We start from the raw sequence: 24,931 nt of genomic DNA on the forward strand, positions 1-24,931 counted from the left end.
ACGCTAGAAACAGGACAAACAAATACAATCAAAGGACATGGCTCTGATGGAGGAGGTTACAGGGTCGAGAAAATGGACCCTGAGAAGATGAAGAAGAGAGGAAAATTAAAAATCATAACACATCACGACACCTTCACCTGCAAAACTCTTTGTTTTCCCTAAGCAGACCCTGTGCTTGATGGACAGAGGTCACTAAACGATGGGGATTTTCCTGCTGCATGCAGTGAACTTCACTTTGAGCAGGAAAAACGTCAAACGCAGCTGGCTGGCTTGCAGTTTGCATCTCTTTCAAGCTCTGTGTTGCCCTTTGCTCTGCATGAAATATAACTCTGGAAAGTAAAGAGAGATTTGGGGGCTGCCCAAATGGTTTGACAAATACTGGCTTAAAGGAAATGCATTTGCCTACTTGACTTCTTTTAAAATGTCACTAAGGCACCCATTATTTCTGTTCACTGCAATATCTCATTTGATTCCTACCTGGTACAAAGCTGCAACTCTTAATACGGCTTGTGTTACAGGAAGGAGGGTGTAAGTGGTTGAGAATCACCTTGCTCCCAGAAAGGTATCTCAAAGGAGGGAGAGAGATGCTGCTGAAGTCCTGCCGCATGATTTTTATAAGCAAATTGATGCTGGGCTGACAGTCGTTGTAGAAGACTGCGTTTCTTATTTAATGGTACCTTATGGGGTCAAGGAAGTGCAAGTTTAACACAGCCAAATCTAGAGCTTTGTGTTTATCTATATGCTCTACAGACTGATAAGACTACTAGTGTACTAATTAAATGTACTTCACCAGCCAAATCTTTAAAACAGAACTACTCAAAAAGCAGGACTGTATTATGATCTCATTGCTTTACACTGATTTTATTAAAAAGCTAGAAAAATGCAGCAGACACCTTAAAAATCTGTTCTTTCATGATCTTACGAGACATGATGTACATACAACTAGATGTCTGTGCTTGATTCAGAAGCAGACAATTGTGTTTATGGCTTGAGAGATGTTCAGCTGGCCAAAAAATTGCACAGTACACGTAACCACAATAACTTTGTAAAGGAAAACTTGCACAGTGTGCTCCATATAGTTAGGACCAATTACTTACTGTTCTTACTTGCACTTGCTTGGAACAGTTGTAACTACACACACTCTCCAGTGTGTAAAAAGCACCCTTCTACATCCAGGCTGCCTCTGCACCTTAAGGAGTGTAGTTAAGCAGGCTACCCTGGCTCTGAACAGGCTGATGTTTTCCTCACACTGCAAGAATGTTCAGTTGTCCAGGTACAGCAGATTTACGGGCCTTCTGTGCCAATCTAACAACTCAAAAAACTCAGGCAGGGAAAAAAATTAGCCCTATAAATACTATTATTTGAACTTCTCTTTCCACTGGTTACAGATGAATATTCAGTGTAAAAGAAAAGCACACAGTTAAAATTGGGGAAAACACAGTCGGGTTTTCAGAAGCATTCTGCGTTTGTCTAGTCCTGCTCTAGTTTGTACAGGTTAAGCCCCATAACTGAGCACTTCTGGGAGTTGAAACATGACTGTTCAACTGAGGCTCTGCAGTAATTGCTTCTTGGAGGAAGATGGTAGCACATTAAAATGTAATACATGCTACATGATAAAAACAGAGGCTGTGCTTTTTTGCAAGTCTCGTGGAATGAAACTCAGCTCTTTTGCTCTGCACAGGTTTCCCTAACTGTTCACTTGGCTTCAATCCATCTGGATTTTCACCACAGAATTTTACTTTGAGTTTCCAGTTCTAATACACAACAGCTCTGCCAAAACCACATCACATTCAAACCACAGGAAATCATGAATTTGGCCCTGTTTTGACATGGAAGCTGTAAACAGTGTGCAGGTTCACTCAAAACTGGATCACTGTCCTTTGAGTTATGAAACACAACAAAACTTCCAGCAAACCAGGTCAGAATTCTGAATAACTAAAGTAAGAGGAAATTAGGTGACTTTTGCATGGATCAAGACTTTGTTATAAATATTTTTCCCTAGCTTTTTTCCTTCAGCTGTGAACATACTATGTGGAGGAATAAAAAGAGAAGCCAAATTTCCTGCTTTCCAAGTTCAAGTCAAACCAGGATTGAGCTAATTCTCACAGCTCTAACATACATGTATCATATTAAAGACAAGGGTAGTTTCCTATCGGCAGTCTTGAGTACGAGTAACTGTAAAAGCCAGAGTTAAACTAAAGATATTAAGATGGTTTAGTTTTATGTGCAAAATGGTAGGTAGTCAACTTACAGCTAACTTACACCACTGCTACAGGAGCAAGCCTCCCATTTAAAACCCACTAGATTTTTAGCTGCCAAACACTGGGTTTTTTCCCCAGGATTCCCGTTATCAAGCCACAAGGAATTTTTATGAAAATGGAAAAGTCTAAAGTATGACTTTTGCCTTCAAAATAAGCACTGCCCTAAAGAAACACATATTTGTAAAGAAGTCACAAGTTCATTGACGACGACAGGAAAACAATCTAGATTTCCAGACCAAGCCTGAAAACCATCCAGATTCCAAACCTACCCAAGCCAGAAGTTTGAATGCAGAGCTACGTGAAGGTGGATTGACTGAAGTCAAACAAGTAGGAAGCAAAATGCAGTCATGCAAAAGATTTATATTATGGCACTGCCTGCAAAAATAAGCGGTTTAATCTTGCTGAATTCCATTTTTACCAAATTCTTAAAACAGGCATTTTGAATGTCAGAAAAACTCTGCAGGGATCTGTAACACACAGAACTGTACATCAGACATATCTGACCTGTCATAGAGTTTTCGGATGTACACAGTTGCTCTCGCAGCTTCTCCACGTCGTCTGGATGAACCTGTTCGTACAAAGTGCTGCCAAACCATTCAGACTGTGGCTGGTTCAGCACAGGAGTCACCGAATCCGATACGTAGATCACTCTTCCCGTCTCAGCTGCAACTACAAACAGGAACCCATCTGCAGCCTCCAGGATAAGATGTTTCAGTTCCTTCCAAGGAAAGGATTTGATTAGAATGCCAGGAAGAAAAGGGAATTAAATAACACATGTGTCACTGCCAAAGAATATTGTTTTCTTGTGATCTTAGTAGCTAATCACAGCCTAAGCAGAAATTTTCCCTGTATTGCTGATATAACAACACAACTAAACTTGCAGCAAGCCATAAATCGTTGATCTTAATAACAAACAACACTTTGTTTTCCTTTATTACCTTTCATCTGTTGATCTCAATGCACTTTAAGAAAACTAAGTAACTAAAACTCATTGCATATTGTGTGATGGGCATCTAACATTAAAAAAATAAAAAGTTATTTCAGAGTATAAACAACGGAAATGAACAGCTATAACTCATAAAGCAAACTCGCCCCCTAATTAAATGTCCTAAATAATTTAATTGGAAAGAAACCAACAAGTCTTTCTGGTTGTTTTGGTTTGGTTTACTTTGGTTTGTTTTTTTTTTTTTTCCCTCAGGATGAGCTCTATTTGTAAATTAAAGAGTCCCTGGATAAAAGGCAGAAAGTGTAATGGGAACAAGGGCAGGAATCCCCAGCCCCCGCTCCCATTAGGGGGCCTGAGACACTACACAAGATGGTTGTATCACTTCTAGCTTTACTTTTCCAGCCTGTGGATGTGAGATCCAAAGGGTGTGGAACACCACTGTCTTCGGCCTTTTCATCATCCTGGATACTTCTGTCCTGAGACACCCTCACATCTGCCTGAGATGCAGCACCCAGAGCCCTGACCATCACACAGAAACGCTATCTTTGCTTAACGGAGCTGGAAAACCTCTCATGGGAAAGGATAACAACCACCACTCCAATTCCTGGGAAACAAGCTCCAACAGCCTTTGCTTGGTGGCTACAGTGACCACCAGAGCTTGCTCAGATACTGCATCTGGAAGTGGGACAGAAAGCTTTGGACAATCTGAGTCCCATTCCAGGTTGGACAGTTCAGCATGGCTGGTGTGCAAGTGGCAGATATTAGCTGATAAGGTGAGGATCAAAATCTGGTGTATTCTACTAAAGAAACGCATAACTCATCTCAAGATCCACTTAACAGACTGTCAACTTCTGCTGTTTCTTTGTAGAGAAAGCACATCAACTCTGAACCACTGCCTAAACAAAAAACCTCACTGCATAGCTGGCTGCACTACACAAAGGATAATGAGAGCTGTTTTGCATATGTTATTAACAAAGATGAAGATAAACTCTGTCATTCTGCAAGGTTCAAAAAACCAAAAAGTTGCAATGAGAAGTGGCCAGGGTGCCCTACCAACAACCAGCAGAGTGGCACAGTCCCTCCAGAAACACATGTCAGGAAAGCCAGAATAAGTAGAGATGGGAACACTGCGAGGTCAGCAGCAGCTGCTGTTTTTCCAGTAGAAAAAAGTATTGCCTCTAGCCATAACTTACATGTGTAAGTGCTTAAATCGTTCAGACCACAAAAATGCACATTATACCCATAGGACTTCAAAAACAATGAAGGTGGTAGGAATTTTCAGTGCGCTCAGTTAAACACAGTTTTCCTTCGAGCGCTGGGTACATCTTCCTTCTTCCATCAAAAGTGTAACCAAGGAAAAAGAAGTACCTCAGCCAGTACAGAGGGGATTAATCTCTGCACAGTTCAGCTGCTGGGAACTTACACATTAAGACTAAACAATGTTTTTAACCCTCCTCTAAACCATGAGCAGCAGGTCTTTCCAGATTAATTTTTACTTATTTTACAGAATCTTTGTTAGGATGGGAAGAACCCAGTTATGGACGTGAAAATTCCTTGCCAGTGCTGAGAGGAGCAAGTGATTTGCTTTTCAGAGGGACAGACCTCAATGACAAGAATGCCCATTTTGCTGCTTCAGAGAGAAAGACTTGTCATATAGTTAAGATCAAGTCCAAACAGTCACAAAAAATGGCTGTATTCACATCTTGGACATGTAGCTTCTACCAGTTACTACAGAACAGCAAAGGATCAAGCTGAGACTCTACTCCTCTCAGCATTTCCTCACATCTTTTAAGACCACAAACCAGAAAAAAACCCCAGACATTGTGAAAAATCTACCTGTTCTGTAAGAAACGATGGCTTGTAAGCTCCATCAGTAGATTTGTTTCCAGTGCCCCTCATTGATTTCATGTGTGAAACGGCCATTCGAAGAATTGTCAACTTGTCAGGCTTACGAGCCAATGCGCTACAAGTGGGTACCATATCAGAGAGTTCGGTGATGTACTGTGTCATCTTATTTCTCCTGCGTCTCTCAATTTCACTATGATTCTCCCTGAACATTTAAAGAAACACCAAACCAACAGAAAAGCAGACATGATTAGTAAGAATTTCAACTGGAGGTAGTGAATCATAATACTTCACACTTGTTTTGCTGTTTTCACCTCAGGAAAGCGAAGTGCTTTACAAAGCTAAGTCCTATTATCCCTCAGTTTACAGACAGAAAATCTAGGCCACAGAAGGATAAATATGATTTGCCCACAGCTGTGCAAAGAGCCCATATTTCTAGTTATTGGCTTGTGGCCTTAATCTCTTAACCGTTTTATTTTCCTGTGGTTTAAAGGCAAGAAATGAAGTAGAGAGATGTGAGGAACTGACAACTGCCATCTCCAGCCAAACTCCCAAATTTGCTGTGTTGCATCTCACAGCTTCCAGTCCTTGCTCAAGGTGTTGGATCTGCTTATAAAAGGTTTGTTTTAGAAGAAACCTCTCACTAACAACTGTATCAGGTCAGCAGTAAGTGTCAGCACTGACTTACATAAAAACCCACTCAACGACAACACAGATCTCCGGTCCTGTAATGCTGTGTGGAACATCCCGCATCCCCGCAGGGAGAGACTACATCCCTATGGGATCAGACTGCAGGACAGGGACCATATATGATATAACAGTACATGCAAAAAAAATCCCAGTAAATAAATAAAATGAGTACGAAAGACAGCAAGTAAACATCCAGCTTGTCAGACAGATCGGAATTTATGTTCGAGAACAATCTAGCACAGCAGGGAAACAACGACAGTACTTAATGCTGCCCCGCTTCGGGCTGAGCTCCCATGTTCTCATCCTTTATAGGAAACATATGACTGAGGTGGTGAGTCGAATCTGAGAATTCTCAAAATGAGCAGTCACCAAAATGTTTCAGAACTGAAGATCTGGAGTTCAGTTTTCCCATACTGTAAATCACCATTGCTTGACCACTATTAAGGAATTACACCAATATATACATCTGAACTGGTCCAAATGGACCTAGAATACTTCAGTGCCAAGCACTTCTTTTTCCCATACTGTACCTGTCAGGTGGCAGCTAAACACAAGTACACAACAGGTACATGATGCTTCAGATGTCAAAGTAGCATCTTCCACTGCTTTCAATGAGCTGTGGACGGCATTTTCTTGTGGGATCGCTGGCTGATCCAACAAGATGTGGAAGGTGATCACTTGAAGAGTCCACCAGCATTGATTAGTATGATAACGCAACATTAAAAGAAACTGCAACATTCTTTAGAGTTGACTGTTACGAAGACTCATCAGGAAAGCAGAAGACTTGGCACACTTTTTGGTTACTTTTAATAAAGAAGCCTTTTCTTAAAATGCAGGAAAGAATCCGAGTTGTAGTATCCTCCTACCTGAAATAGGGGAATGCATGAGCTTGCCCTGTTTTACAACGTGTATCCTTCTCTTGCACATATAGGTGTTATATGCACGAGGCACTGTCTCCAGAAATACCACTTGTTACGGCTACATGCAGAGTTATTATTCCTACTGATGCCTATGCTTACTCTGATATTCACAAAATCCAGCCCACGGTTCTTCAGTAAATTACAGCCAGTCCCTTGGTTAAGGTCACTATTTACTTAATTATCTGTTACACCGTATAGTGAACCTTTGCATTTCGAATGGCTGGTAAACAGCCTCTGTGTGGGTCTGCACAAACGTAGGAGAGAACAGTGCCTGTGGGAGCTGGATCGTATACACAATCTGAATAGCTCGTGTGACAGCGCACATGTACATAAGAGCACACATGTGTACGTGGGAGTTGGACTGTATACACATACGCAAGCAGAACAGCTACCGTGACAGTGCACATGTATATAAGGGCACACGTGTGTACATGTCAGCATATACATCCAGATAAAAATGGACAAGGGGAAGGAAAACGCATTTTTACATGACGAAAGCTTGCTCCAAGTTCAGCATTTTCACAGAAATGGTGATCAAGAAAAGAGAGAGACAAAGAACACACAAATTCAACATATATTTTACATTTATAAATAAATACTACATTGTCTGCCACTTTAATACTCCTGAACATTGAAAACAGCCATTATAAAGGATGAACAAAGAGATTGCAAAACTTCCTGAGAAGGAAGGGAAGAATATCCGACAGTCCATTTCATTTATGAAAATGAAAGCTAAAAAGTAATAGTATGTTAATCAGCTGGCCATGAAAACATTCAAGCTAACAACCACTGAAATTCTCCTGAAACTGGTTCAAATTTAAACCCTTAAAAGAGTGGCTGTGCTCCTCTTCCAAAAATGTCTGCCCTAGGAACCCTGGCATTCATAAACATGTACACAGAATGATGTCCCAATTCTGTCATTTCTAACTTTGTTTTTATATGGAAGTTTTGGAGGGACATTAAATTTTGGGAGACTGCAGGAGCTGATCCAAACCCACTTACATCCAGAGTCAGTATTTCTGATTTTAAGCACCTTTGGATCAGCCAACCCTCTTGACTTTTGATCAGTCAGAACGGCATCATATAAAATAAAAATGGGGGCAAACTGCATTTGATTTCCCTTTTTCCTACCTGGCCATCCTTTCTGTGTCAGCAGTACATTGATCATCATCCCACCTAGAAACAAAATAACCAGCTCTCTAAGCTAGGGCACACGTACTGAGATTTTTTGGACAGGAACATCCCTCTCTTTTCTCTCAGCAGAAGAGCTCTACAGAACACGCCTACCTTGCAAACTTTTCCTTATCACCAGAGATTTGATCACCATCATACCTAGAAGAAAAAAGACAGTAAGTAAATGCATAAGGGTTGTACATTGCATGACAGTCAACACACAGCAGAAAGCAAAGAGGTTCACTACTGCAAACTATTAACAGCAAGAAAAATAAGGGCATGAAAATGATAAAGCAAAGAAAACAGAGTTTGATGAAACTTCCAAGCCATGCCGATTCAAAAGTTTCATTTATATATTTAAAAAACTTAGAGACACATTTCAGTGGATTTATGCAAACACTTTGACATACACTCATTGCTTGGGAAACTTAACAACCAGCACCATTACAGAAAACACCACTGAGCTTTTATCGACAGCAGCCCATGAAATATTCATTGTTGTGTTGGAAGTTAAAGGGCTGTATCTTTTCCAGATTGCAACCACAGCTCACTCAGCAGAGGGCACTGATGGTCTACAGATAACATGGGAGGGCAGAGACACACGCTGAAGCGCAACACTTTCTGTAAGGACACCTTCAGAAATAAGCTCTGGTAGGTACAGACACTGCACCGACTGCTGGAAAGACTGGCAGAAGTCAGCCAGGCAGGTGAAACTGCTGGGTAAATAGAAGTGAAATTAAAACTGGCTGAAACCCCTAAGCAGGTATCTCATTCCTACCCAAATCAATAGAAGTCAGATGCCCAAACAGGTATGTGCAGTCTGTGGGCAGCAACTTTCTGGAGGAGGTCCAGATCAACGGGACTTTTGCCCCATGGGATTGAGGAGTCACTGTTTCTGGAGCATTTTCCCCGAGACAGGCAGCCATGTGGCATTTCACTAGAAAAATCACATGCGGTTCCTCCTTTCCCTTTCCTAAAAACATACTAATCATTTGAATTTATATTTTGCTAGCATTGTTACAAAAAGATGCATTTGTTTGAAAAAGACCTTACTTTTGGAGAAACCAAATCGCTTACTCCAAAACAGAAAATGTAGGTTTTCAAAAATACAAAAGTAAGGACAATAGCTTTTCTATAAGTGAAGAGTATTACTGCTCAAGAATAGTCAAGTGAGATTTTGTATTAGAATTACACCTTTTATTACAACAGCCAGCCTATGAATGTCTCACGTATTAGCCAAAAAGTACAGCCTAATTAAGCATATTTTTCTGTTCTGAAAAACTAATAATGAGCTTTGCCTTTTTTTATCTTCTCAAATGAATTAAAACTAATTTTAAGTACCTCGACTATGGAAGTTCCTCTAGGAGGTTTCATATTTTGCTTCCTCATTAAGAATCAAACACTGAAGACAAAGCTTAAGCGAGACTTGAGCAGTATTTCTTTCTATGTTGTGTTTAACACCAGTACCCACAAAACATTCAAGCGAAAACGCCACTTCATTCCACTTGACTCTGCCCAGAGAACAGACTGAGCCCAAAAAATCCTGAAGAAAAAGACAGACTGAACGAGGAATGGCCACATGCAGTTAGGTGAGAAGTACGTGCACACACGTGAGGGTGAGATGCCATGCAGATACCTGAGCTGCCCTGGAAGTCCCTGAGAAGCAAGGTGTGTTAACTCAGGTGCAGGACCGCACTAACACCACTGCCTCTTCTGCTCCCACCCGCCTGGGGCTTGTCTGCTCATCCTTGTCTGCCTGGCTGGGCTGAGGATGTTATTGCCTCCAGCTACTGTTTTCTCCCTTCCAGGCTCCCAGCTGAGCTCCCTGTGTACATGCTTCTTCAGGAACTTCAGTCAAAGCCAGCTGGGTCAGCTTGAACATTTAAACTGCTCTTTTTGCTAACTAAATAATTTTGACTGAGGCAAGCCAGGATTAGTCACAAGAGCAACCTGCAGAAGCAAAAAGTCCTAAAGGGACACAACTAGAAGAGGATGGTCTGAACATGGTGTTGGGCATCTCTGCACTGTTTTGCTGTACCCTCTAAAAGCAGAACTTGGGGTTTTACAGTATTTAAGATTTAAATATCAGATTTTGATCTGACATCTAAAATCAGAGTCTAAGCACAGCACGGCATACTTCTCCAACAAAAATAATGGAACTACTGGCTCTCCACACCACCAAACTTTGAAAAGCTGAAGCCAGGATAGAGAGAGACCAACACACGTGCACCAGCGTGCCTGACGCTTACACTGGCACAAATCAGGTCACGTTCGTCACAAATCTTGTTCCCTTAACATGTATCTTCTAGCAAATACTTGGACTAGCCCTCAGATCACCAGTTTTAACACCAGAGACTGGAATATCCTTTCTGTAAATGACATCAGATAAACAGCGGTGCTGCAGGGCTTATCTAGTAGGTTATGATATGGTGTCACAACACATCCTCAGCACAGCTATCTGTCAGACTGACTCATAAGATCCTGTTAAAACTCCACGGCGACAGCTGTGTTTCAACATGATGGCTGCTATCGAGCAGCAGGTAAATTTGGATAATCAGTGGTTATTTGTAGGCCTTAAAGTATCTACCCCTCACTGCAGCTGCGTGCTTTCTAGTGAAAAAATGCAAACAGTGTGACCAGAAAAAAAAGGAAAAGTGAAAAAATGGCAATGATGCTTTAATGTTTGTTTTTATTTCTAAACTAGAATGCTCCACGTTAATTAACGTTTATTTTGGCAAATTTTACTATACAGTTACACCTAATGGTACATAATGAGCTTTAACCTTAAAAAAACAATCCACACCTCTAGGATGTGCCATATTGTCTAAACAAGCAGTTAACATCCGAAATAAATTCAAATGAAAATTCATTTTCAGCGGCAGAAAGACAACTTCAGCAGCGTCAAATAACCAAAGTTCATCTACAGCAGTTGAAATAACAAGCTAAAAATCACAATTTTTCTCATTTGACAAAGCTGCAGAGTGAAATTATGACACACACAGTCAGCTTTGTAAGCCAATAACTACACTACACAGATTTCTGCCAGGATGTCTAATATGCAGAGGAAGCTGATAAGAAGAGCAACTAGAATTTAGGTCAAGTGTTGGCAAGTTCTTCAGCCATATTCATATCGACTTAAAACATCGGTAGCAAGATAGTTGTCTTTTGCCACTAAAAGAAGTCAGTGATTTGGCCAACTCTTTGTAAATGCTCACCTTGAAAATTTGCTGGGGCCCTCCCCATCTTCATCATCGAAGTCCATTCTGTAAAAGCAAGATTTCCAAATCAGTAATCATGATGTTGGCAATGGTGACATGAACAGTCAAGCCAGAGGTTCTCGACCTTGTTTGATTTATATTTTGACTGGAGGTGTTAATGACTAGAGATTCCAGTCTTGTTGATGATCTCCAGACCCCCTAAATCAGCTCATCAGCTGTCAAGAATACAAAGAATAAAAGGGTTTTTTTTTTCAATTAATAAAACACTGTTCTTCTCCACAGAAATCTGCACTGTTAAAATTAACAAATGAAATGAAATATGAAACAAATAGAGTTCTTGTGAGATTGTCAGAACTAATATCTCTTACACCTGATAGAAGTTTACAGAAATCCGTGGGGACTCTATGCTAGAGGACTGAAATTAAGGCTAAAGAAAATAAAGGCCACTGTTTTTGCCCCAGTCTAAAGCAAGCATGTTAGAGGTAGCGCAGAATAAACTCCCAGCATCCCTGCTAAGAGGATTATCTACATCACTGCTATTGATTTTAACTGTGGTACATTCTTTAGCCTTGCCCTATATTACCAGTCATTTCACACAAACTACCAGTCTGCAGATGGCAACTACTTTGTGGTATTCCTGTGGTCATTACTAAAATGACCGATGGGTCTACTGTGTAACTAACTTACCCGATTTACATCCCAGACCTTTTTCCTAAGTTAGTCGAAGAGAAACGCTCTTCCTTGGGCCAAATCCCAACCCTCCAGTTGGGCTCCTCCAGGGACCCACAAAAAGCAGGAGCCTCTTTCTTCATTTCTTATACAGAGAGACTGGGAAGATTAACTTCCTAAATTAGCCACCTAAATGAGTTTCCTGTGTCAGGCAGTGTGACTGCCTCCTTTCCATTGATATCAAGTCACTACAAAGTTATCCAACAATATAATCTCCAAAGCATTTTATATGTTTTTACACCTTTAAAAACAGGCGGACAAATACGTATCCCAATTATACAAGGGTGACTCTGCCATAAACGCAGACTCAGAACCAAGCTGATACGAAATTATCATATATAACTACTGTATTAGTGTATTCATCTTAATAAGCAAATACATTTAGTATGATATACAGACCTTGATCGGTCACTTAAATGTAGTTCATGTAAATACAAAATCATAGGTTTGTTTTGCAAACAATTTTGTCGGGTTTCCCTAGCACTTCAAGGTTTCTAACATTTCAGTGAAAGAAAACTTTATACAATTACAGAGTCCATGTCTCTAACACTTTTCATATTGATAAGTCATATTAAAGGCAAAAACCCTGTAAAGTGACAATATTTCTCTCAATGTTACAAAGAAACCCTTACGAATTCAAAATTAAGATTTGTATGTTCACAGTATGGGAACAAAGATGTAAAAATGCTCTTTAAAACTACATCAGCACAGAGAAATACGAGTGACAGGCAATACCACCTTGCATCCTAACTTTGATAACGAAGACAGGCTGGCCTATAAAAGACGTATCTGAGTCACAGTAATCTATGTACAATCAGGACAAGGGCAGCAAATAAGCACAGAAATTGGAAATGGTATTAGAAAAGTCACAATAATATTTTCCAGATGGTAACAGCGATTATTCATTTCTGAAGGAAGCAGAAAGAAAACCATTTTCCCTAAAGAGTCTTAAGAAAAGATTATGTATCTAATTTGGTTAAAAGTTTGATGTAGTCATCATTTTCCCTACAAATCGTATTTTTGCTCACCCAATTACCACCAAATGCGGTTTCAAAGCCAGTGACCTGGCACAGCCGACATGCTGCCACCTGTCACGCCAGATGTGGCCTCCAGCGCTGGCACCAGCAGCCTGAATTTCCCCAGATCTGTTATGTATACAATACTCCCGGCAATTTAACATTCATGCATTACCATCTAGCCAAAGGTCTCCTCTTACCTACCTGCTTCTTCCCCACATATAATAATGTGCCTGTAGGTGACATTCCAGAGCAAACTTCTGAGTTATTCCAACTGCAATGTTTCTACCAACGCCAAAATTGTGAAAGTCAGCATTACAGGAGAGCTGTTTATCTACAAGCAGAAGGCATGATCAGACCAGCAACGGTCTGGCTCACCTGGAACCATTTGCGCAAGCATCGCATCAGGCGTATCCTTCACTGGTTTCACAGGCAACTGAAACACAACCGGGAGAAACCTCCAGTTTCAAACTTGGCGGATAAGGGTTGCAGGAAATATATATGCCTATGGGGAGAAGCCTTTTCTTCAGGGACATCATTTGGGATGGATTCATTTTGTCATTCTTTTCCGTCCTCTCCAATACACTGAGATCCTGTGCCTTGGTAGATTTTCTTAAGCTTCCAGCCAAATACTCCAGCTGAGTACTAAGAGATGGATTTTTGCCCCCAGAATCAAATATTAGCTCTACAACATTTAGTCTAGTGTATTATTACTGGAATGTAATGCAGAGAATTAGGGAGACCCTGATGGCTGTTGACGGCTCGATGCCGCCGCCTATGCTGTGTGCCGACTTCCAAAGAAACAAGTGGGACCAGCTCACCTATTTATCCGGCTGGTCGGGTGTCAGCTTCGCATCTTACACGATCTTGATGGGTTAATATCCATCGCTAATACCTACCATGCTTATGGCAGGCTCATTACAGTGGAATCTGAGTACCCAGGGTGCAATACCAACTACAGCAGTCTAAATCGTTAAATAACACCTTTGCTTTGTTAAACTACCTAAAAATCTTCACTTTATTCCAAATCCAAGATTAAAAAACAAAAAGAAACATAAAATGAAATTTAAAATATCAATATTTGTAAAAATGCAACAGCAAATGTATCTCTGTCTAATCCTTGTTAATAAACAAGTTTCCTAATTTCACACTTCACTGTGTAAAATGAAAAAAACCCTTTTAAAACAACAACAAAAATTCTCAGGTGTAAAGTCAGTGATTCCAATGTCCTGCCTGAAGCACCGCATCTCGTTACAGCAAGGCAGAGTGAAAGATAAGGGAATCAGCTGTAACCTTTAGCAGAACACATAAAAATAATATCCCAACAAACTCCTCATACCCTGACAGGTAAGATCTTCTGTTCAGATAGAACATATTGCACATTAACAAAACAGCAGAAGCAGCTTCCAAGAAGATAAATGACATCATTTCAGAAAGAGTAACTTTTATCTTCATTTAAAGTTCTCATTAAAAAGAGACTTTAAAAAAGAGCTGCACTATGCTCTTTTGTTTTGAAGAGACAGCATAAATCTTGTTTTCTTCTTTCATACTGTTCATGTCAATCATGAAAAGGCTTGATGTATGAGGTACTTATTAAAATACATTTTGCTCAAAAGTCACGTGGGTACCATAAATACCATGATAAAAATATTTTAAAATTTATTTATTTTTAATTAGGAATACTTCCACTAAAAAAATAATAAAAAACCACAAACACCACTCACAACAAGGTGGTCCTGCACAGGTTAAAAAAATTGAGATGGGAGAGGACTGGAACACTGCAACAAAATCATTATGTAAAATTCCCAAGAAATGTCAAAAATGGCTTGCCATGAGGAGGCAGCGAAGGAAGGTGGACGGCAGGAACATGAACAGCAGATGCAGCTGAGAGGCAGATGGGGATCTGTACTCCAGCCTTTTGTTCAGAACAATACTGGGGGTACACCTGGGGAGGGAGGCTGGTGGGCTGCGGTCCCTTCCCCTCCGTATCTTACAGTTCTGGGTCAGAGAAAAGACAAGGCTATAGGCTGAACTGCAACAAAACCAATGCACCTGTAAACCAACCAAAAAACCCCACCAAGCCTCCTTCTCCAAGTACTGATAACCTAGGAAGGTAAAAAAGCCCCATATCTTCTAGTAAAGCAAAGTCTAAAGAAAAATCACATCAAATAAAAAATTGATGTGACCTTAACCTAAGGTAGTCATTGACCAGTGCAGCACATTATCTTAGGCTGTCACTTTTTTCTATAAAGTACTTGGTATAATTTATAGAAAGGAAAAATATTTTTCCAAGCTGTCAACGAAGCTGAATTCCTGCACCGCAGAAACACCTTCTGGATAGTCAATGAGTTTAAACTGATCTACATTCAAGTCCATTCAGCAATTATTCTGCCAGCTTGCCTCAGCAATTATGAGAAAAGAAACAATTTTCAGAGATAACCGAAGCTGGAAAAGATTGCTGTGTTGACTAGGTACATTCCTTTATGTTTGACACAAAGCATTCATTTCTAAAATGCCCAAGGATTTAGGTGTACGAAGATGTATCACCAGGGCAGTAATGAAAGGACCAAGCGTTAGTTGCAACTTTGTTCAAAGAGAAGCTGGGAGGAATTAGACACAGCAGGCATTCTTTCCCTCAAGGTCTGAACATGTGCACACTAAACAAAAACACCAAAAAAACAAACAAAAAAACCCAAAAAAGCACCCTCAGCTCAGGCCTGGAGAAGGACCATTAGTTCAGAGCTATGGTGCACAGATGAAATATCACTGGGTATAACAGCAAATCTATACTACCTTTGTCACTGAATTTGCATGTTAAATACATCTAAAATAATTTGATTTTATGTTCCACCCACCCTCCCCCTACTCCACTTTCTTGCAAATAGATGATGATACTTAAAATGCAATGGTTAAAGCATAGCTTTCAATTAATATCAAATCAGTACTTAATATAATCAGAAGACTTCACAGTCAGAAGCATCAACCCTTGGTAACAGTAATTTCAAAAACGGTATTTGCCATGGTTTGTGATCAAAAAAGAGATCAATTATCCTGCAACTCAAAAGTACGAAAGTTCATATATGTTATGTAGCAATGAAAATATGCGAATGCTTTGTTTTCTCTTTTGAGTGGAAGTTTGAAAAGGCTTTTTCATTTAACAGTTTTAAAATAAAAATGTGATGTCTCTCAAAGACAGATTTCAGGAGTTTCTCAGACCAATTTCATACAATGAGCTCAGCGTATGGAAACGCACTCAGTGGGGGTAAACCTCCAAACTGTCCTGTCCAAAGGAAACCCTCCAAAACAACCATCCTGAGTGTTCACGTCACACCAACTTAACTCCACGTCCAAGGCAAGGTCCATCTTCTCTCTTCTTAATTCATTTCAGAACGGAGACACCTACAACAGTCAACGTACGTCGGTGAACAATCCCTAGAGTAGCTCTCCCAAGAAATAATGTCTTCTCCTTAGGTGTTCATCAGTGAAGATCTTACTCACAATATCGATCCGGTTAAGCCCTGTCACTGTCATATTTAGGGCGTAATATAAGACTTACCAATCTCTTTTGCAGGCACTCTCAGATCAGAGATATCTCTGAGAAAGCATCACCTAAAGACCATTATTTGTGACCAACCTTTGATAAAAAAGGGTCTTTTTTGTTAATACTAGAGAGTAGTTCTCCGCCCTTCTGCAGCTCTTGATACACTTTTCTTCCAACAGAGGATTAGTATGAATTGCCAGAGAGCAATATGATGTGGAAAAACTGTCCCTGTACCACACCAATCTCTGCAGTTGGATAAAACAAAATTTCTTCTTTTGCAGAGCACTCAAGCTAGCGCAAGGGCTGAACTGAATGCAGGCTCTTTCTCCCAGAATCAGAGAGACTACGTTGCTTTTCCAGTGGGACCTAGAAAATCGTAGACCACAATCTCTGAAGAGTGACTGCTTGTGCTATTTCTGTACCTGTGATTATAAAGAATTCAAGGCCTCTATTTGAGAGATTCCAGCTCCAAACTTCAGATGAAGTTGGATAAGTCTTCATGTGCAAGTAAGAGCACATCTTGTTACCTTTATTCACATGATAAATCCTTCTGAGATTAAATAAATGTAGGCAATAAGCACTAATTACATGTACAACAGCCAGAGGTTCCAAACTCAGACCTGAAAGCCTTTTGAAGCATGCAGAACACAAACAATACACTTATCAGCAAGTTCAATCTTGCAGGAAGAGCAAGTACATTGAAAAGAAAAACAAAACATCAGCGACTAATGCCATAATGTAGTTCACCTGCATAAATATTACAGAACAAACATACACATATAGGTACATTTCCAGATTTTCAATACCAGTCATTTCCAGTTTCAGACCTGAAAAAAAAAGAAGAAATGGCTTACCCGGAACGGCGCTTTCCTCCTCTGGAAGGCATGGATCCTGCCATTCTCACTTGTCCGCTTGCCATTGGTGCCACTGGCAAGGCCACCGAGCCAGGAATATCTGATGCCATTTCTTTAATGCAGAAGTAGGGAAAGAGGAAGAAAAAAAAAAAAAAACAAACAAAACCTTTAATCCATTACCTTCAAGGGGACACCTGTGATGACGATATTATAGAAAGGCCGCTTCAAAAATGAGCAGAGAAAGTTTTCCTTTTTATTTCTAAGGAAAAGTAAAGCTCTCCCTATCAAAGACCAGTGGATTCGCAGCTCCATTAAAAGCAGCCCAGTTCTGTCAATAGCCATTATGAGTGCCTCAGGAGACAGAGAAAATTGCAGGTAGGTAACCTCTGTATTTCAATTTACCTAATGGTTCTAATTTTAATTCTCAGAGGGGCTGCCAGATGAAGGCAAGCAACCTTTTACTGTAGTTAAACTGCCCTGTAGAGCAATGCAGAGCTGAATTCCCAAGACAAATGAAGCTGTTGATCTTGGTACCACGGTACGAAGAAAAATAAAACTTTAAAAACTTCTCAGTTTGCCAGAGAGGTCAAGAGAAGGGATGAATTATCAGGCGACACTGTTTTTTATTATTTCTATTCTGGTGGCATTCAGAGGACTAGACTGAACTCGTCAGAGCTCCAAGGCTTCCTGTATTTCTGTGGGGGGCCTCGCAGAGCAGAACCCAGCCCGAAACCCAGGGGGACACCCAGCCCTCTGCCAGTGCCCTGGGTGCAGCCACAGGTCCACGAGATCCCCAAACCTCAGAGCTTCGGCCTGAGGAACAGCAAGAGCACACCTTATGTAATGGTTTTCAGACTGCTAATGGCCTGTACTTCTACACCCTGCTAATAACGGTTCACTACACTTCGAAAATGAAAAGTGGAATATAATGTGTTTATATCCTTTTCTCCTATCCCATGGATTAAGTATGTTTTGCCTCTGTGCAACTCCTGTAAACCACGTAAGCAATTAAAAATTTTTAAATGCAGATACACTTTACTCATTCTGACGGTAAAATCTACAGTCACAACATTTAATTATCTTAAAAGAAAATGCATCTTCCTTCCAACTTTTCTTTTTTAAAACACTTAGTGGAGTATCTGGAGCTACAAATAAATATATTTACTAATGGAAAGCAAATCTGTTAAAAAATTGTGCTATTTTCCCCCCAACAGATAAGTACAAAAGAACTTAAATTATGGAAACAGGAATCCATGTTCTCTCATTATGTCTGGAGACCTGCCACACGTTATATAAATCCATTATGCAGCATTGTGCATTTCAAATAATAACATTTTATCTGTTCACTGATTTCATGAATTTCTTCTTGTACATTTGCTTTTATTAACACATTTTCAACTGAAAGGCAACAAAGCAAAGTACTATCCAATATTTTTCAACAAAGTGTGCAAGGACAGACAGTGAGACGTCTGCCTACAACACCACACCATGGAAAGTCCTGTTGTGTCTAAAGCTGCTGCTATGTGGAAACACTACATTAATGTATATAAACATATTTCCATACAAATAAAAGCATGAGCATCCAAACAACTGCTAAATCGCTACTTCCAGAACAAGTACCCTTAGTGGTCCGATGCCAATAATTCACATTCAAACTCACATTGCATGGATAGAACCAAAGGTCATTTTGAAATGCTCTGCTCACTCATTTATTAAAACAGATGTTAAAAGCCATAATAAATCTACCTGCAAATTGTCCCTGTCACTCAAAAACATGTTTCAGTACAGACCATCAAGGAGATCAGATTTTTTTAAAGTAGTAATTGTAAAACAATTTCAGATCAACTCTGAGCAGTATTTTAAGAGAGTAAAGACAATATCATACTTATGATTGTGATGAGAAATTCTTGTAACCTCATTTCGCTCCATCTAAAGCAAAGACGACGAAAAAACAGGCCGAGGGTTGGATTCATCTACTCTTAAAAGTCTAAAAGCCAAATCTAATTAAAGGTAACTGTATAAATCACTAAAAGTGAAAAAAAGCACCATCCTTCCACTACTATGCATTCCATAGTTAGAGGTGCATCCAAAATTGGTTGAGTAAATCTCTTTCTATAGGTTCCTTGCTCTCACTGCTGAGAACTCAGGGAGACCCAGATAGATAGTTTTGACCAGATGTCCAATTTAGGTCGTTGAGGCTAGGCAGCATTAGTTGGTTTTCTGCTCTTATGTTCAGCCTTTAAAGTATGAAGACATGAGAGGCAAGGGTAGTTGGTGAGTTTTGAGTAGCAAGGAAAAACAGAAACTCTGTATTTTTTATAAGAAAAAAGCAAAGGCTAGAGGAATAGTCAAATCACAGACTCAGTTATATCAGTGTCCAAAAACACCTGAAAGAAAACATTCTGCAAGAAATAGATCATCTGTCTATAAGGGTGTAAGCCGAAGAGTTACCGTGTAGGTATCTTGAACCTCTAGAATGGTACATCAAAAACGGCGCAATGAAGAAAGTAACTTCTTACACAAAATAGCCTCCAAATATGTCTTCACAGTCCTGGGAAAATGAAACAATGCTCATTGAGCTGACCGTTCCAAAAGGATGTCTTAAAAAATTGCCATTTCCAAGATATAAGCACAAGAAGAAAAAAAAAACAAAACAAGGGATCCACACACATTAATCCACATGAAAACTCAACTATGAGGGAGGAAAGCTTCAGGCCCTTCAAATCAGAAGACCTTCCATTATGGAACAGTCGGAAGGTGTGACAGACCTGCACATCCATCACACCCAATTTACCTTTCCCCTTCAGAGTTTCCCATGTGAAAGAGACACCAGCCATTGTATGACCTATTGCAGCTTTCCTAAGACCCTTGATGGTGGACATCCACTGCTAACAAAAGCAGTCGGCTTTCTGAGATTTCTTTCCTGACACAACAGGAGTTCTGCAGATGGAGACACCAAGAGGGCTGGGTGTCTTCCAAGCCACATGGCAAATACAGCAAAGAAAGCAACTCCAAGGGCAACACCACCATGGAACGTGGAGCACTGAGAACCTGACCTGCCTCAGCGAGAGCAGCCAGAGCAGAGGGAAGCTCCTCGCACCCAGTCTCAGTGCACAAACAGCGGCACCAGAGCAGTACAGGAGGACTTCAGGGACAGAGATGATAGAGTGACCCCACTGCCCAGCTGCAGCCAGCTGGGTGTTGGAAGCCATATCAAAGTCGGATGGTTGTACAGAAACACAAGCACTAGGTTGTGGTTGTAAAAACCCTACTCAAATGGAGCAGCTCACTGCTGCAAGAACTTCTGGGGAGACAATGGAACAGATTTGAGCTGCTTCCCAAATTACTCCCTTCTCTACTTATCCACAAGCATCTAAAAGGACCAGATCTCTGATGATATTTTTACTTCTATAAAAAAGGGCTAGTCAGAAAAGTAGAAACATGTTATCTCAAAAAATGAGGGCCAATCTGGGAAGGCAGAGCCAGAATATAAATCTGATGGAACAGACAACTGCTTCCCTGGCTAAGCACCTGAGGAGTTACCTGTCTGTGCATGCTCTGGGAAGAAAACAAGAGAGACAGAGGAAAAAAAGACACCCACAGACTGGAACCTCAGATAGAAATACAGTGGTAGAAGGGCACTCCAGGGAGGCTATTACCATTAGGGGAAAAAAAAAAGTGTGCACCAGACACAGACCTAAAGAAAAAAATATATATAAAATCAGCAGGGTAACCTGCAACTGTGTAAAGTTACATCAATATAAATTTAAGGCAGCCCCTTGAAAGTAAATGAAGCTCTTATGTTGTAGCATAAACTAGTATGAAAGGCCAGCACTGCCAAGGCAGGTGTCAAGGTGGTTATATGTATTTAAAAAAAGAAAAAAAAAAGGACATGCTGGGTCAACAATCATAAAGATCCTGTTTCCAGGCCCATCCACAGCCACATGCAGCCAGATGTTAACACCGATGTTCACAGAAGTGTTTCAGCAGCAATGAACATTAGGAAACAAGCTGTTCTCTGAGACTGGACCTTCTGAGAGTGGACCTTCCTTCTGTCAACAGAAATAAAACAAGGGTTGCTTACTTTACCCAAAATGAAAACATGGGCATAAGGGTATAATGTTCAGAAAGTAAAACAAGGTCAGGCTGAATGCTCATCTACAACCATCATGACAGTGTTCTGAAAAAAATTATTTAAAAGAAGTTCCTTAGTGTCAAATAGAAATCACTTTTCTGCTGTAAAAATACACACAGTATTTGATTTCAAAGTTTGAAAGTTACCTAGAGATCTGCCAAAGAACACAGAAATGCTATTAAAATAAAACCCAGCGCAACACTCACAATCTTTAGTGGCTGTTCTTCCAGTTAGATGGCACCTGACAGCTCTTGTCTTTGCTGTTTTCCCTGGGCACAGGCCTGATCCTGCCACTAATACTCATGTTCATCCTGGGGATCCCAGAGGAGCCAAACTAACCCAGGGACAATGTCAGTGCCGGATATAAAAGCAGCAGAATTAGTCCCTCCATTTCTGTCCAGAACTAACTGCGCTGCTGAACACTTCCAGCTTGGATATTAAACTTTCCTCCAGTGCCACATGTACATCACCCCAAAAATATTCAGGGATCTTTTTGAAATAAAAGACAATCTGAAAACATATATTAAAAATATAGGGATAAAATACTGGGACTTGTTCCAAATAAATTCCATGTTCATGTCAAACTTTGTTATAGAGATCTGTACAAAAAAACAGCTACCGTTCACTTCCCAAAGCAAACCACAAAAAGCAAGTTAAATGCTGCACAAGGATACCTTGAAAGTGTATGTGAACTACAACCTCAACAAGAATTACTGGACAGTGCAACAGGCCAGGATGAACCTGGAGTTCTGTTTTTATCAGAGAATTATTAAAACACAACTCTTAAACCCAAACTTTAAATCTCGAGCCCCACCTCAGATCGATCGTCTGAAATGCAGCTCTAACCCATCTCCAACACCCAAATTTGCAACTTGCCGAGACACCCCCATGAAGCGCAGCCAGGTTTCTTCAGCGCCTGCACCACACAGCTCCGGAGATGTTTCCTGCCCTGCTCCTCTCCAAAAACCACAGCCGTACATCTTGCTGTGAAGCTTTGAAATACAACCAGACGCTGTGCATGACAAGACTTTGTAAGTCCATCTTACAAAGGGTCCTATTAACCACGCAATTTTCAGCCCCTCCGGCATCCCAGGGTATACCACCCTCACCTACAGACACCAGACAAGGGCAGGGCCAGGCTTAAATCTGAAATCTACAGGAGAAATGCTTTCGTCAACTTAAATGGAGTTTGAATCCCCAACATTAACTTTTAACAACCAGTTCCAGGTTTGCTATTACATGTCAGGTACCACTGAGCATGCCCTCCATAGGGCTCTTTTATCCTTCACTATCTACTGTAATAAATGGGATTAAAGTCAGATACCAGCATCTGACTAAATGAACAACATTCTACTTTTAGCAACACAAACGCGACAGATTTCCAGCCACTGATCCACAGAACGACTGAGATGTCAATCACCTCCACATAAATGTGGATCTAAGGCTAAATGCAGAATTATGAATGTTCCCTCTCCCATGAACAGCATCATACACAGAGATCTTAAGTGTTCTAAGAAAGCAGATTTCAAAAACTTATTTAGAAACTGTATTTTTCCATACCCTGAAGTCATACGGGAGCTAGATGTGTCTCAGCAAAAAGGTTTTGATTGCAGTCAATTGCAAAGGGGATTTTCTGCCTAGCACAGACATTTAAGAATAAACTAAATCATAATAAACTTCAGCATACGCCAATGAAAATATGAAGCCATCATGTAGCCTAAAATATTTCACAGAAACACCTATGCTAAAAACCTAGCTGTATCCTAAAGTTATTGCTTTTATATGCTACTGTAGAGATTATAAAACAGAGCTCACTCTCAGAGAATATAAAAAGTAAAACATTTTCATTGTTCCTGATAACTCAGTTAACACTGTTTTACTTGCATTCATTGCCAGATACTTTAAATAGACTCCACATCAGAAAGATCTACTGTACACAGAGGATACGCAGAAAAGCAAAAACATTCCTTTCCATGCTCTTAATAGAATTACGAAAACAAATCAGGAAATATAATAAATCCCACCTTTAAGGAAGTCTCGTACAAAGATGCTGTTTCTTTCCTCTAAACAAAACGTTCTCGGAGAGAAATTTTATCCGCATATAAGAAGTGTCAGAAACCTCTGGGAAGAAATGTAGCAGCATTGGTATTCTGCTCAGAAAATGTCATCACAGATCTGTTTACCTTAACTGTGGACCATGATTCAGCCGGTGACAACCGTCTTGCATACTGATCAATTTATTTGCAGCAAAATTACTAACATTTTCTACTTTAACCATTTAGGTTCTGGAAACAGCTACTAAGATAGGGAGGGCTTTTATGAATAACATATAAATTCTACTTAATTTAAAAATTTCCCCTCCACCAAGACGCCCTGTACTTTGTGGGGGGAGGAGGGTGTCCCCCCTGTAGTCTTGAAGAAAAATTAGGGCATGCTGCAAATAGTTACTGGAGAAACGCTCCCTTTTTTAAAATTAAAATCAGAGCTTTATCATCTGTCGGCATCACAGATGAATGTTACGTACACATGCAGGGGAGGGAGATGATGCAATTTAGCATTTATTGTGCTTTATGCTATAAATTATATACTTTATGCTATAAATTAGCATCATTTAGGGGGGACTGACTGTTCAGCAGAGACAGTGACCAGCCACTTAAGAGAGTAGCCTAACTGGTGGTCCCGAGGCCAGATCCAGTTATCTTGCCCACTGCCTTTTATGCTGTGACTCTGGAGCAGATGCCAAAGTCAGTGCAATGTAACAAATCTAAGAGATATCTACCATATGCCCCATCAGTAGACCGGGAGAGCAGGTTTTGAAACCCAAGGCAAAATCCTCTACGGTGCCTCCATCTCCACTGTTGCATCCACACAACCCATTTGTGGAGTCCTGGAATCTCAGTATGAACCACACTTTTGTGTGTGCCCTGTAGTTCATCACTACCACGGGCATGTGCAAAAGAAGGTGGGATGCAGGCACAAAATTTTGGTGTGAGTTTTGGTCTACTTTAGGGGAAAATTCTTGCTTTTAAGTGCTCGGCTTGAGGAACAATGCAAGTCAGATCCCTGCAGGACGAGCAGCCGACACTGAAAATCAGAGTCCTCCAAAGCATCTAAAGCTGAGCATGCAGAAAGCATGGCACCCAAAAACCCCGGTCGTGGAAATGTCAATCTTACAATTTCTAACACCAAAAATGGTTTCATTCAGTACTCCTAAGTGATTTTGAATGCTATTTGACAACAGTTCTTCTTTTTAATCCTAATTTTCATGCTAATCACCTTCATTCCAGTCATGTCTGGTAGTTCCATTCATCCAGATCTACCCCGTGGTCAAGGCACAACAATTTCTACATACATCAAGGCATATATATTTAATAAACTCAGAATCGCCTTTAGCATGATGCAGAAGACCTGGAATCACATCTCTGCACCTACTGCAGAGATTGTTACACACTAAAAATTCAACTTGAAGCACAGACAGAAGATACCCATTATTATCTGAGGTTAGACTGGGAAGAAGGGAAAGAGTAGCTGTTCCTTCATCCCTCCTGTCTTCCTGACAAATGGCATGGCCCCAATTCACCTTCTCATGCATTTCTCCTCAGC

At 40.4% G+C, this 24,931-nt stretch overlaps 1 protein-coding gene across 2 annotated transcripts in view; it reads right to left on the minus strand.

The window, feature by feature from the left end:
• ARNT2 (aryl hydrocarbon receptor nuclear translocator 2) overlaps positions 1-24,931 on the minus strand; it is a 102,669-nt gene that overhangs the window by 60,996 nt on the left and 16,742 nt on the right. For both annotated transcript variants that reach the window (XM_065641771.1, XM_065641770.1), the window contains exons 2-5: positions 17,194-17,305; positions 11,051-11,098; positions 5,044-5,257; positions 2,766-2,979 (exon numbers count right to left, since the gene is read on the minus strand). In XM_065641771.1, coding sequence (XP_065497843.1) covers positions 2,766-2,979; positions 5,044-5,257; positions 11,051-11,098; positions 17,194-17,305 — 588 coding nt within the window. The remainder of the gene's footprint in view (positions 1-2,765; positions 2,980-5,043; positions 5,258-11,050; positions 11,099-17,193; positions 17,306-24,931) is intronic.

Source organism: Caloenas nicobarica, chromosome 10 (assembly GCF_036013445.1).
Source record: "Caloenas nicobarica isolate bCalNic1 chromosome 10, bCalNic1.hap1, whole genome shotgun sequence".
In the NCBI taxonomy this organism is placed as follows: domain Eukaryota; kingdom Metazoa; phylum Chordata; class Aves; order Columbiformes; family Columbidae; genus Caloenas; species Caloenas nicobarica.